The following is a 12,821-nucleotide window of genomic DNA, read 5'->3' on the forward strand; positions in this document are numbered from 1 at the left end:
TAAAAATGCAAAGAAATAGACACACACGCACATGCAAGGGCACACATGTGAACATGCAAAGCCACATGTACTCCACACGCAAGCACACACACAAAAGCATGTGCATACAGACTGGTAGAACTGAATAAGGCCTGTGGGCTAGTTAACAGTTTTACCCCAATGTCAATTTCCAGGGTTTTTTTTGTTTTGCTTTTTGAGACAGGGTCTCCTTCTGTAGCCCAGCCTGGAGTGCAGTGGCAAAATCATAGCTCACTGCAGCCTCAGCCTCCTGAGCTCAAGTGATCCTCCTGCTTCAGCCTAGGAATATGGGTGTGCACCGCCACAGTAGCTGGGATTACAGGTGTGCACCGCCACAGTAGCTGGGGTTAGAATCATACAACTCCACCAATCACAACCCTGAAGTCACAGCCAGGTTCTCATGTACAGCCCCTGCACTTGTGAGGGGAGCCATCCAGGCCAAATGGAAACAGACAAGCAGGCGAAAGGACTCTCGTCTAAAATAAAGTGAGCTGCACGAGAGATGCATACTTTCCTGCCCCAAGCATCACACAGTTACAGAGCAGAAAACTCTAGACGTCCTTGCAACATGGAAAATCAAGTTCTATCAACATTATACAAAGCTAGAGTTTAACAGAGGCGAGGGAAAAACACACAGAGGTGGATGGTTTCTGGATCTCAAAGACTGAGACTTCAGAATGAAGAGTTAGGATTAGCCTTTTTTTTTTTTCCAAGACTATCTTTTCTAAAAGTAAAAAGTACAAAAGTCTGTGATTTCTGAAATCTCCACAGGGTTATGATGTCCTAATCCCTCACCCCCCACCCCGCTCCTTTTTTTTTTGGACAGGGTCTTGTTCCATCAGTCAGGCGTGATCACAGCTCACTGCAGCCTCCAACTCCTGGGCTCATGTGATCCTCCCACCTTGGCCTCCCGATTGCCTGGGAGGGACTCTAGGCACTTGTCACCATGTCTGGCTAATTTTAAAATTTTTTGTAGAGATGTTGCCCAGTTTCCTAATAGCATTTTAATAGTATTTAGTGAACACATCGCCAAAAGCATAAGGGAGAGGAATTTGCTCAATGCCTCCCCAGGTGGCAAAGGCTGGAGTCAGGGAGAGGGTTCTGGGCGTGGCCCGCGGGAGAAGCACGCACATGGCTCCATTGGTGTAGACGGCGTCTCCCCCTTCCACGTACTGCACCTGGGCAGGATACACGTGCTGCACCGGCTGCACCTGAAACATCAGATACGCGATGTTACCGCCAGTCGCACCCTCGTGAGTTGCCTGCAGATTATTCAAGCTAGACGTGTCTTCTATTGCCTTTATGAACATTTAGTACCAAATGACAAGGTTCCCGCCCACAGTCGGCATGCCTAGAAAGACACTGAGGAGACGGTAATGTACAGATGACATATTCCAAACGGGCCCACACAGTTCGGGGAGCTGCAACTGATCCCCAGAGCTCTGCTAGCGTGTCTGTGCGCCCTGGCTCCTCTGTATACATGGGGGCGGGACCAGGAGAATGACAGTGCCCCTCCAGTGCAGTGGAAACTAGAGTTGTGGACAGAGGCCCAGTCTTGGCTCACAGGACTGTCCCTGGTTTCTGTTTTGTTTTTTTTTTTTTGTTTGTTTGTTTTTGCGACAGGGTCTCCCTCTGTAGCTCAGGCTGGCGTGCAGGCTGCAGTGCACAGGGGGCCAAGCAGATTAGACTCTACATGGCCCCAACACCCCCCGAGGTGGCCCTGGTGCCCCTTCCCTGGCAGAGAGGAGGGGAGAGAATGTGATGGTCTAAACAGAGTGGGAAGGAGCAGCATGCCTGGAGAGATGGGGCAATAGGGGGACCCCAGCACACCCCCACTGCCCTGCCCTCCCCTCGCTGAAACATCTGTTCAGAGCCTCGGCTGACAGGCCCCAAGGGACTCTAGTCCAAGCAGTGGAAGCCAAACGCTTTGCACATGGGACTTCAAACTCTCACCCCAGATGGCATCTTAGTGGCTGCCTACATCCACTGAATTTTGGGGTGAGAAGATGGAGGGCCACAGAAGTGGGCTTGCTCGGGTGTCATGGTGTCATGGTGACCTTCTTCTTGTGCTTGAAGCTGCAGGATGGGGCAGACCTGCCTCTCCTTGGACCACTGAGCATGGTATGCACTTGTCCAATGCACCACTCCCAGAATCACAAGTTCCAGGGGTTAACATCTGTTGGGTGATGCCCCCAGGGGTGGAAGTCAAATGTCGAATTCTGGGGGGCCAAGTGAAATGCAGAAGTTACAGAAAGAGCTGGGGCAGGCCCAGCACCAGAAAAGTGGTGGAAGCTTCTGGAATCATACATTGATCTTTGTCTCCTCTCCATGGTGTCTCTGGGGAGTGCCTTGACAGACAGTAGCTAAGACAGAGCCACTGGCCTGAGGCCCTGGGTCCCCGCTGGGCCTGTCTGGAGTCTTTTCCTTCCTGTGATCCCGCAAACCTTCCTAGTTCTCATGGACACAGTCACCTGACAAATGCCTGTGAACAGACTGCCAATCTAGGCAGGACCCTCTTGAAGAGCGGTGCATCCTCTAGGGCCTCATTGCTCCTTTTAGGGAGGAGCCTGAGTTAACCTTAATTCAGGATTCTGCAGGGCACAGTTGGCAAACTCCAGCCCTGAGGGCCAAATCTGGCCCACTGCCTGTTTTTGTAAATAAAGTTTTATTGGCACACAGCCACACCCATTTGGTTGCATATCATTTATGGCTGCTTTTGTGATACAATGGCAGAATTGAGTGGTTGTTCCAGAGACTGCCTGGACCACAAACCCCCAAAAATGTATAATTTGGCCTTTTCTGGAAACAGTTTGCTAACCATGCTTCTAGAGTGTCCCCAAGCTGATGATCTGTGTTGGTACTTGGCTGGTCAGCCATGCTTTCAAACTTTGTCCTTAGATAATTGAAATCATAAGAAGCATTTCCTCTGTTGTGCCTGCATCTGAGGGTATGGCACTCACTAGCAGATGGTTCCTCCAGTCCAGAGCCCTTTGTTTCTGTCTGCATTTCTACCTGAGCTCCACCCAGCAGGCGCAGGGTGCTCACTGGCTCCCCAAATGCTTGCTGAATTTCTGAATGAATGAAAGATCACCAGCTTTCTTGGCTTTCTGCAAAACTATCTGCAGTAAATGATTTTTTTAAAATTGCACAGCTTCTGGAAAAGCCTTTTGGCTAAGAAACTGAAGCTTACAACAAGGAACAGCAGCCACAGAAAAGGATGCATCCTTCAGAGATTGTTCTGGATTGCTGAATGCTAACTGCGCCCCGGTTTGCACGGTGCTGCGGTGCTTGTCATTACCTGCTGGGGTACCTGCTGAACTCTGGGGAGGGAGATTGGCTGCATCTGGGCCCCTTTGGGAGCGGAGCTGGCTGCCTGGACCAACACCCTCTAAAAGGGAAGGGAGAGAAGGCCAGTTAGACTTGTCAGAGGTCAGTGCTGAGGATACACACAGAATGTAAGAAGCTGTTTGTCTGTTCATGTGCTCTTTATTAAAACATAGGCAGGACTGATCAGAGGGGACGGCGGGGTGATGGTCAGACTTGCACACTCACACCGACCTGGGCAGACACATGGCAGGTACGTGCAGGCACACAAACAATGCACATACATACACAAGTGTGCACATACACTCACCCCATGCACCACACATATGCACGAATTGTGGGCACACACACAATATGCACACACACATACACGGAAGCACATGCACCTTCACCCGCCCAGGCAGCTTTGCCTCTGTGGGTCTGTAGTCTGCAGCAAGGTGACACTGACTGTCCTTAGCACAGAGGGGACTGCTAGGGCCCTCTGGACAGCCGTCTGCACCACTGCCTGGGACAGCATTCTGTGGCACCCCTCGCTTCTGCAGTATAGCCCGGACTTGTTTCCATTTTCTAATGAGGTTAATGAAGCCAGAGGGCTCAAGTGCTGCCTCTGGCTACAGAATACTCCAGTCCAGGTGCCCTGTGTCTGGGTCCCTCGCTCTCTGACCCCACTGCTCTCCGGCCTCCTAAGTCAAGTCTGCACAGTGTGGCTTTGCTATTTTTCTGGGAGTACCGATTGGCCACACAAAGCTATGAAAATGGGAAGGGTCAAAGTGAACTCGAGTCGAGGGAGGAACAGGAGTGTTTTGTGTGTTTATTGAGAGCTGGGGCTTTAGGAGTCATTGGCTGCAGCGCTGTGATTTCCCGGCATGAACCCTGAATGGCACAGGTAGCAGTGACTGCCATATATACATCACGAGGGGTGAGGGGTGGACACGCCATCCCCTGTGTTGCAGGAGTAGAGCTAAGGATGAAGATGGTGCTAATAAGGACGCCAGCGCAAGGGCATTCCAATTCCAGGTGAGCTGGGCACCGTGTGCTTGGAGAATTCACAGGGTCCTGGCAGGGCCTCAGAGAGGGACCACAGTGATGAAACCTGGGACAAACATGGTGGCCGTGAGTGGCACTGAGACCTGTCCATGGTGGCTGCTGCAGAGGAAGGCAGACTCCACCTAGGCCTGGGAGAGCCTGAGAGAGGGGCTTGGCAGGAAGACCTGAGGGCTGACTCCTCTTGGACAGTTTCAAGTGGGCAAGGAAATATATCAATTGGGCCACAACTGTTGGCAGGGCGACGGCGTCTGATCCCCACCTCAGACGGGCTTCCAAGATGCCCTCCCCACTGCCATATGTGCAAGAAATAAAAGCTAAAGATGTCTGACCATACACACTACATCAAATAAACCGTTTCACTGTCTGCCTTTTTGTTTTTGCTGAATTGTGGTTTTTTTTTTGGGGGGGCGGATTTTTGCTCTTGTCACCCAGGCTGAAGTGCGATGGCACGATCTCAGCTCACTATAACCTCTGCCTCCTGGGTTCAAGCGATTCTCCTGCATCCGCTTCCCGAGTAGCTGGGATTACAGGCATGCGCCACCATGCTCAGCTAATTTATTATCACTATTATTTTTTGTATTTAGTAGACACAGGGTTTCACCATGTTACTCAGACTGGTCTCAAACTCCTGACCTCAGGTGATCCACCCACCTTGGACTCCCAAAGTGCTGGGATTACAGGCACGTGCCACCATGCCCGGCCCTGAATTGTGTTTTTTTAAACCATAATCATTTCTTTTTGCTGTGCTCCTAACTTTTAGATTCCAGATCGAAGTGGTCACACGGCCACAGTGGACCTCAGCACACTGTGATGAGCCTCCAGTCTGTTTCATGTGGCCGGTGCCATTTGCTTTGTATTTCTGTCTTCTTTATGCCTTATTTCATTCCACGGTAGAAATCCAGAAGCAGAGAAAGCCTTAATGTGAAAATTCTCTCTCTGCAAATTTTAAAGAATATGTTCATTCAGGTGCTAGATTCCATTTTGAACAAAATCTTAAGAATTCTAACTCACCTAGGCCGGGCGTGGTGGCTCACGCCTGTAATCTCAGCCCTTTGGGAGGCCGAGGCGGGCAGATCACCTGAGGTCAGGAGTTCGAGACCAGCCTGGCCAACATGGGGAAACCCCATCTCTACTAAAAATACAAAAATTAGCCGGGCGTGGTAGTACACGCCTGTAATCCCAGCTACTCGGGAGGCTAAGACAGGAGAATTGCTTGAACCTGGGAGATCGTGCCACTGCACTCCAGCCTGGGCGACAGAGTGAGACTCCGTCCCCCCCAAAAAAAAAAAAATTCTAACTCATCTTTTGCCCTTTTTTTTTTTTTGTCACTTGGGTTGGAGAGCAGTGGTATGATTATAGCTCACTGCAGCCTCAAACCACTGGGCTCAAGCAATCCTTCCACCATAGCCTCCTGAGTAGCTGGGACCACAGCCACAAGACGTGCACCACTATGCCTGGCTAATTTTTTCATTTTTTATTTTTTAAAGACAAGGTCTCTGTCACCCAGGCTGGAGTGTAGTGTCACAATCATGGCTTACTGCAGCCTCAACCTCCAGGCTCAGGTGATCCTCCCATCTCAGCTTCCTAAAGAACTGGGACTACAGGTGCAGGCCACCACGCTTGGCTAATTTTTTTTTTTTTTTTTTTTTTTTTTTTTTTTTTTTTTTTTTAGAGAAAGGGTCTGGCTATGTTGCCCAGGTTGGTCTCAAACTCCTGGCCTCAAGTAATCTGCCAGTCTCAGCCTCCCAAAGTGCTGGGATTACAGGTGTGAGCCACTGCACCCGGCCTTACTTCTTAATAAAGCATTTCTGTGTAAAAGGGTCATTTCTAAGTACAAGAAAGCCTCCACTGAAAGCTAAGAAGAGACCAAGTCAGATTTGGGGGAGTGGTTTCTTTTCCATTCGTGTCATCGTTTCCTTGATCGGATCTTTTTAACAAATATTGAAAAAGCCAAATACAGTTAAGGAAATTGTGCCTATTTCAATAGCAGCAGCACTGGGGCTGAGAAGTCCATTTAGAAAAATACAGATTCCTAGCTTTGCAGATCCGAGCAGCCTTCAAACCCATAGAGATTACGTCCACACTGTGGCCACCCTGTTGTTGCTGAGAGGCGCGCATTACCTGCGGGGAGGCTGGCACAGGCGGGGCTGCCGCCGAGGGACGCAGAGCCACGGACGCTGGCGAATCCGCTCCACCCTCGGAATTCTGCATGCTCAGGTCTAAAGAAAGGCGGAGAGAGATTGGGTGGGCAAGGGCTGCAAGCATTGAAACCCGAAGAGGCAACTAACAAGTTCAAGGGAGGGAAGGAGTAACCAGCTACATTCTTCAAAGTCGAAAGGCAGAGACCCTGGTGGTACCGCCTAAGTGAGGAGCTGCGGGAACAGGCTGCACAACTGTCCCACGGAAGGAGAGAGGGGCCAGAGAAAGTTTTCCAAATATAAAACCCAAAAAGAGCTCTGTCAGCGCACAATGGCAGGAATTCCTCAATGGAAGGCCGGGACACTGGCTCTGTGCCCAAGTCTGAGCAGGTTGAACTATTTTGAAGGGCTCAATTGTTTCCCCATTTACCCAGAAATCAAAAGCTCTGGGTGGGTGACTGCCATTTGGGGAGCTACTGCACCCCAAACGACAACGGGAGAAACCCTAAGGCTGGGTTTCCCCACTGTGGTACCATTGACATTTGAGCCGGATACTTCTTTGCTGTTGGAGGCCCATCCTGGGCACAGCAGGGTGCTGAGCGGCATCCCTGGCCTCCACCCATTCCATGCCAGGAGCACCCCCTCCCCAAGCTGTGGCAATCACAAATGTGTTCAGATATTGCCAAGTGACCCCTGGGGGGCAGCGTGAGAACCACTGGCTAGGGAGAGAAAAGGTGATCTGCAGAGGGAGCAAAGAAACAGTACATTTTATCCTGGGCTGGATAAAAGCCCTCACGAATTTTGGCAGTAAGTAAAAACTGCCTGCTGTTCAAAGCCATCTTTGCCCACAAGAAAGTATAAACATACATTTCTTTGCTGTCAGAGGCATATATCTTTCAAATAGGTAGTTTTAAAATTCTATATAAAACAACTCATTTAATATTGTGGCAGATGATACAAATTTGTTCCATGAAAATGCTAAAAGTCGAACAGTCTTCACTTTTAAATAAACAATCGGCTATGTTGAGCATTTGAGACATAGTTAAGTACACACACTTAGGTAGGGAGGTGGCTTTGTGATCAGGCACACCAGTCCCCCGTCCTGGAACCAGCTTTGAGCATGTCACCCTCCCAGTGTGGGGTCTCCATGGCTCCTGCCTGCTGGGGGCGGTGAGGACTGAACCTCAGACATACATCGTGGTGCCCACGACATAGTCGGAACACAATAGACATTTGCTAGAACTTTTACGTTTCTCTATCACCCCCAGAGTTTTTATCTCTTAGAATGAGTGAAAAAATTTTTAAGCCTTTTAAAAATGAAAAGCCAAACTTACAATAGATTAAACTAATTTACCTAAGGAAAGCAGAAAGGGATATGTGTGTTTGAATTCCAGTGTGCTGGATTAATCCCATCTGTATTATTGGGGACTATTCCCCGACCACCACCGCCCCCCCGCCCCCGTCCCCCGTCCCCCGTCCCCCGTCCCCCGTCCCCCGTCCCCCGTCCCCTCCCAAATGCCTTCGGTGCCATCCAGAGCCCCACGGCCAGTGCCTGGGGATTTTTCTGTTCTGTGTGAGCCTGACTCACTTCTCACCACTAGATGGCCCCAGAGCCACACGGTGATTGGCTGGGGCATTAACTAAACCTTAGACAGCCTGCACCTCCTACCTTCTACTCTTTCAAAAGATTGTAAATTTCCCATAGTGTATTTCCTGAGTCCTCAACTCGCTCTCTGTTTTTGACAGAACTGACCTTTGGAATTTTTCTGTTGCAAGCTGCTTGTATTTACAGTTTCCTTTAAATGTTTAAATCAGTCATTTGCATACCATCCACCATGCTGTTCCCATCTGAAGCCAAGTGGGTAGCATCAGTGATACTAGGAGATAATTTGACTAGAACTCTTTGTGAAAGGAGTCCACCAGTGATAAAGTCAGAATGCTGACTTGACTAAGATCAGTTCCTTGTTCCGCAGGTGGAAATAATTTTGCTCTAAACTCCAGAACTTATTTAAGTAAGAAGAGGCCGTGAGAGTGTTGGGGATAAATGGCGAGACCGTGGTCTGTCCACCATGGCCAGAATGCACCTTCCAGAAAGCAAGTTGTCCCACATCACAGGCATTTTACACATGAATGTGTTCCCCTAATTTATTTTTATTATTATTATTGTTTTTTGAGACGAAGTCTTGCTCTGTCACCCAGGCTGGAGTGCAATGGCATGATCTCGGCTCTGCCTCCTGGGTTCAAGTGATTCTCCCACCTCAGCCCCCTGAATAGACAAGATTACAGGCACCCACCATCATGCCTGGCTAATTTTTGTTCTTTTATAGAAACGGGGCTTCACCATGTTGGTCAGGCTGGTCTCAAACTCCCGACCTCAGGTGATCTGCCTGCCTCAGCCTCCCAAAGTGCTGGGATTACAGGCATGAGCCACCGTGCCCAGCCTGTTCCCCTAATTTAACACACTATTTACCATGTGCGGTCTTATAGGTCAGACCAATGAGTCTGTGGCTTTTTGCCTGCAGGCATGCCCCAATCCACAAATGCTTGGGTGCCAGAAAGCATCAGCCTTGTTATCCTGAAGGGTCAGAGGACAGAGTTCTGAATGCTGGGGTGTGGAGATTCTGGAAGAGAGACAGCCACAGAAGGGGTGAGCCCTCAAATCTTCCTACAAAATACACCTGAATCTTTGGCTAAGCAACGACACCACAAAGGTGTGGGGGAGATACCAGGGGTCTTGGGGAAAAACCAGGAGTGCAAAGATAAAAAAATTAAGTGAAGATTTCAGCTGCTGCCTGTTGCAGGAGGGAGAGTTTGAATCTAGCCAAGTCACTTGCCTTCAGGGGAACTCAGATGAATCTACAGATTCTACAATACATCATTAATGATGTCCAGGACCCAGTAAAAACAATGAGCTATGAAAAGAAACAGGAAAGTGTAACCTACACTCAAAAGAAAGAGTAACAAATAAAAAGAAAAAAGAAAAGCAGTTAATTATAACCAAACCCAAGCTAACCCAGATGATACAGATAGCATTCAAGGACTAAAGCAGCTACTAAAAATAACTTCAAGAACTTAAAGGAAGTTATATACATAATGAGTGAACATATGGGAATCTCAATCAAGAAACAGAAAGTATAAAAGGAGAACTAAATAGAAATTCTAGAGCAATAACTGAAATAAAAACTTAACTGGATGCACTCAACAGCTGGTTAGAGATAATGAAAAGAGTTAGTGAACTTAAAGATAGATAGAAAGCATTTACTCAATCTGAAGAATGAAGAGAAAATATATGAAGAAACATGAATAGAACAAACTGTCTGATATATATGTAACGAGAGTCCCAGAAGAGAAAAAGAGAATGTAAGAGAAAAAAATATTGAAAAATGGCCAAACATCTCTACATTGGGTGATGGATATCAACTTAGAGGTCCAAAAATCTCAACAAACCCTAAAAAGAGTACAAAGAAAGCCAAGATAGGTATGTCATGGTTAAACTGTTAAAAGAAGCAGTCAGAGAAAAACTACATATTATATTCAGAGAACAAGGGCACAGATGATGACTGGCTTCTCATCAATAACAACGGCAACCAGAAGACAATGGAATGCCATTTTTAATATGCTGGGGGAGAAAACCCTATCAGCCCAGAATTCTATCTCCAGCAAAACTATTCTTAAAAACTGAAGGTGGAATAAAGACATTTTTTGCATAAACAAAACCTGATAAAGTTTTCTGCCTACCATGAGAAATGATAATGGAAGCTCTTCAGAATGAAAGGAATTAATACCAGATGGTAAATTTGGATCTATTAGGAGTAAATATCACTTAAAATGATAAATACACAGGTAATTACAAAAAACCGTATTTTTATATATTTTATATTTTTCCTTTTCTTCTCTTAATTTATTTTAAATACATAAAACTATTTAACAAAAACTTTATAACACTCCATTGTGGGGTTTATATCATATGTAGATGTTCTGCATGACAGTTATAACACAGAGGATGGGGACAAATTAAGTTATACATTCAAGGTTCTTGTATTTTACCTAAAGTAGTGACATGTTAACTGTAAATTGTGATAAATTAACAATGCACATTGTAACCTCTGAAGCAACCACTAACAAAAAAAAAAATACAAAAAGGTATAGCTAAAAAGCTAATAGAGAAATCAAATGAAATCCTACTTAACATATTTGATTATCCAAATAAAGAGAAGAAATAAAGAACAGACAAACAAACAAACAAAAAAAAAACAGATGGCACAAATAGAAAGCAAATGGCAGAATTGCTTTGCTAAATCTAGACATATTAATATTATATTAAATGTAAATAAACTAAGTTCTTGAATGAAAAGGCAGAAATGATCAGCCTGGATAACAATCAAGATCCCATTATATGCTCCCTAAAAGAAACCCTCCTTAAAAATAAAGGCACACATAGGTTGAAAGTAATAGAATAAAAAGAGATCCACTGTGCAAACTCTGATCTTTTTTTTTTATTTTTATTTATTTATTTTTTTTGAGATGGAGTCTCGCTCTGTTGCCCAGGCTGGAGTGCAGTGGCACAATCTCGGCTCACTGCAAGCTCCACCTCCCAGGTTCATGCCATTCTCCTGCTTCAGCCTCCCCAGTAGCTGGGACTACAGGCACCCACCATCACGCCCGGCTAATATTTGTATTTTTAGTAGAGACGGGGTTTCACCTTGTTAGCCAGGATGGTCTCCATCTCCTGACCTCGTGATCCACCCACCTCGGCCTCCCAAAGTGCTGGGATTACAGGCGTGAGCCGCCACACCCGGCCTGCAAACTCTGATCTTAAGAAAGCTGGAGCGGCTGTAATAATCAGACAAAATAGACTCTGAGATGAGAAATATTACCAGCAATACTAGAGACATTGACAAGACAAGGAATATTACTGCAGATAAAATTTCATCATGATAAGATGATCAACTTATCAGGATGACATATTGATTACAGATATGTATGTACCTAGTAATACAGCTTCAAAATACGTAAAGTAAAAATTAACAAAACTAAAGGAGGAAATAAGCAATCATAATCGGAGATTTTAAACATCCTTCATTCAGTAGTTTTGATTACTGAATCAAAATTAGAAGAACTAAGCAAAAATATTACTAAGGATACAGAATATCTGAATTATATTATCAACCACATTGATGTAATTGACATTTAGAGAACACTACAGTCAAAACCTGCACATTCTTTTCAAATGCACATGAAATATTCACTATGATGGGTCATGTTCTGGGCCATAAAATAAGCCTCAATACATTTCAAAATACCATAATTATACAGAGCATGTATGCACTTTGACCACAATGGAGTAAATTAGAGATCAGTAAGAAGGTTAGAAAAATGCCAAATATTTAGAAAACTTAAAATACACCTTCAAAATAATCCATGGGTCAAATAATAAACCCCAAAGAAAAATAGAAAATATTTTGAACTGAATTATAATGTAAACACTTTGTATCAAAATTTGTGGGCACTGGTACAAATATTGTGGGTGAAAAAAAGTAAAATTATTAAGAAAAAAAGTGGGCACATCTAAAGCAGTGCTTAGAAAGAGATGTTTAGCTTTATATGCTTATATTAGAAAGATTTAAGAACCTTTTCAACCTTAAAAAGCTATAGAAAGACAAACTAAACAGAAAGAAGGAAAAACAATAAAGAACAAAATTAATGAAATTAGAAACTCCACAAACAATGGAGAAAATGAACAAAAGCAATATTTCTTCAAAACTGAAATTTTATCAGAAAAAGAAAGGAGCTATCAAGCCATGAAAAGACATGGAAGAAATTTAAACACATACTATAAAGTGAAAGAAGCCAGTCTGAAAAGGCTACATACTGTATGATTCTAATTAAACAACATTTTGGAAAAGGCAAAACTATGAAGACAATGAAAAGATCAGTGGTTGCCAGGGATCAGAGAGAGGGATGAGTAGGCAGAGCACAGAGGATTTTTAGGACACTGGAACTATTCTGTATGGCACTATAATGGTGGACACATGTCATCATACATTTGTCCAAACCATAGAATGTAAAACACCAACCATGAACTCTCGAGTAAACTATGGACTTTGGGTGAGAATGCTGTGTTAATGCAGATTTCATCAATTGTAACAAATGTACAACTCCCGTGGGCGATGGTGATAATGAGGGAGGCTGTGCATGTGTGGAGGTATGGGGTATATGGGAAATCTCTGTCTTTTCCTGTCAATTTTGCTGTGAGCCTAAAACTGCTCTTTAAAAAAGCAAGTCTTGGCCAGG

The 12,821-nt window shown here is 45.3% G+C and overlaps 1 protein-coding gene across 8 annotated transcripts in view; it reads right to left on the reverse strand.

The window, feature by feature from the left end:
* The window catches only part of RFX2 (regulatory factor X2), a 117,428-nt gene that overhangs the window by 47,161 nt on the left and 57,446 nt on the right, over positions 1 to 12,821 (reverse strand). For all 8 annotated transcript variants that reach the window (XM_054463128.2, XM_054463132.2, XM_063658006.1 and 5 more), the window contains 3 exons: positions 6,511 to 6,608; positions 3,317 to 3,406; positions 1,150 to 1,229 (listed from right to left, as the gene is read on the reverse strand). In XM_054463128.2, coding sequence (XP_054319103.2) covers positions 1,150 to 1,229; positions 3,317 to 3,406; positions 6,511 to 6,600 — 260 coding nt within the window. In that variant the 5' untranslated portion in view covers positions 6,601 to 6,608. The remainder of the gene's footprint in view (positions 1 to 1,149; positions 1,230 to 3,316; positions 3,407 to 6,510; positions 6,609 to 12,821) is intronic.

Source organism: Pongo pygmaeus, chromosome 20 (genome assembly GCF_028885625.2).
Source record: "Pongo pygmaeus isolate AG05252 chromosome 20, NHGRI_mPonPyg2-v2.0_pri, whole genome shotgun sequence".
NCBI classification, from domain to species: domain Eukaryota; kingdom Metazoa; phylum Chordata; class Mammalia; order Primates; family Hominidae; genus Pongo; species Pongo pygmaeus.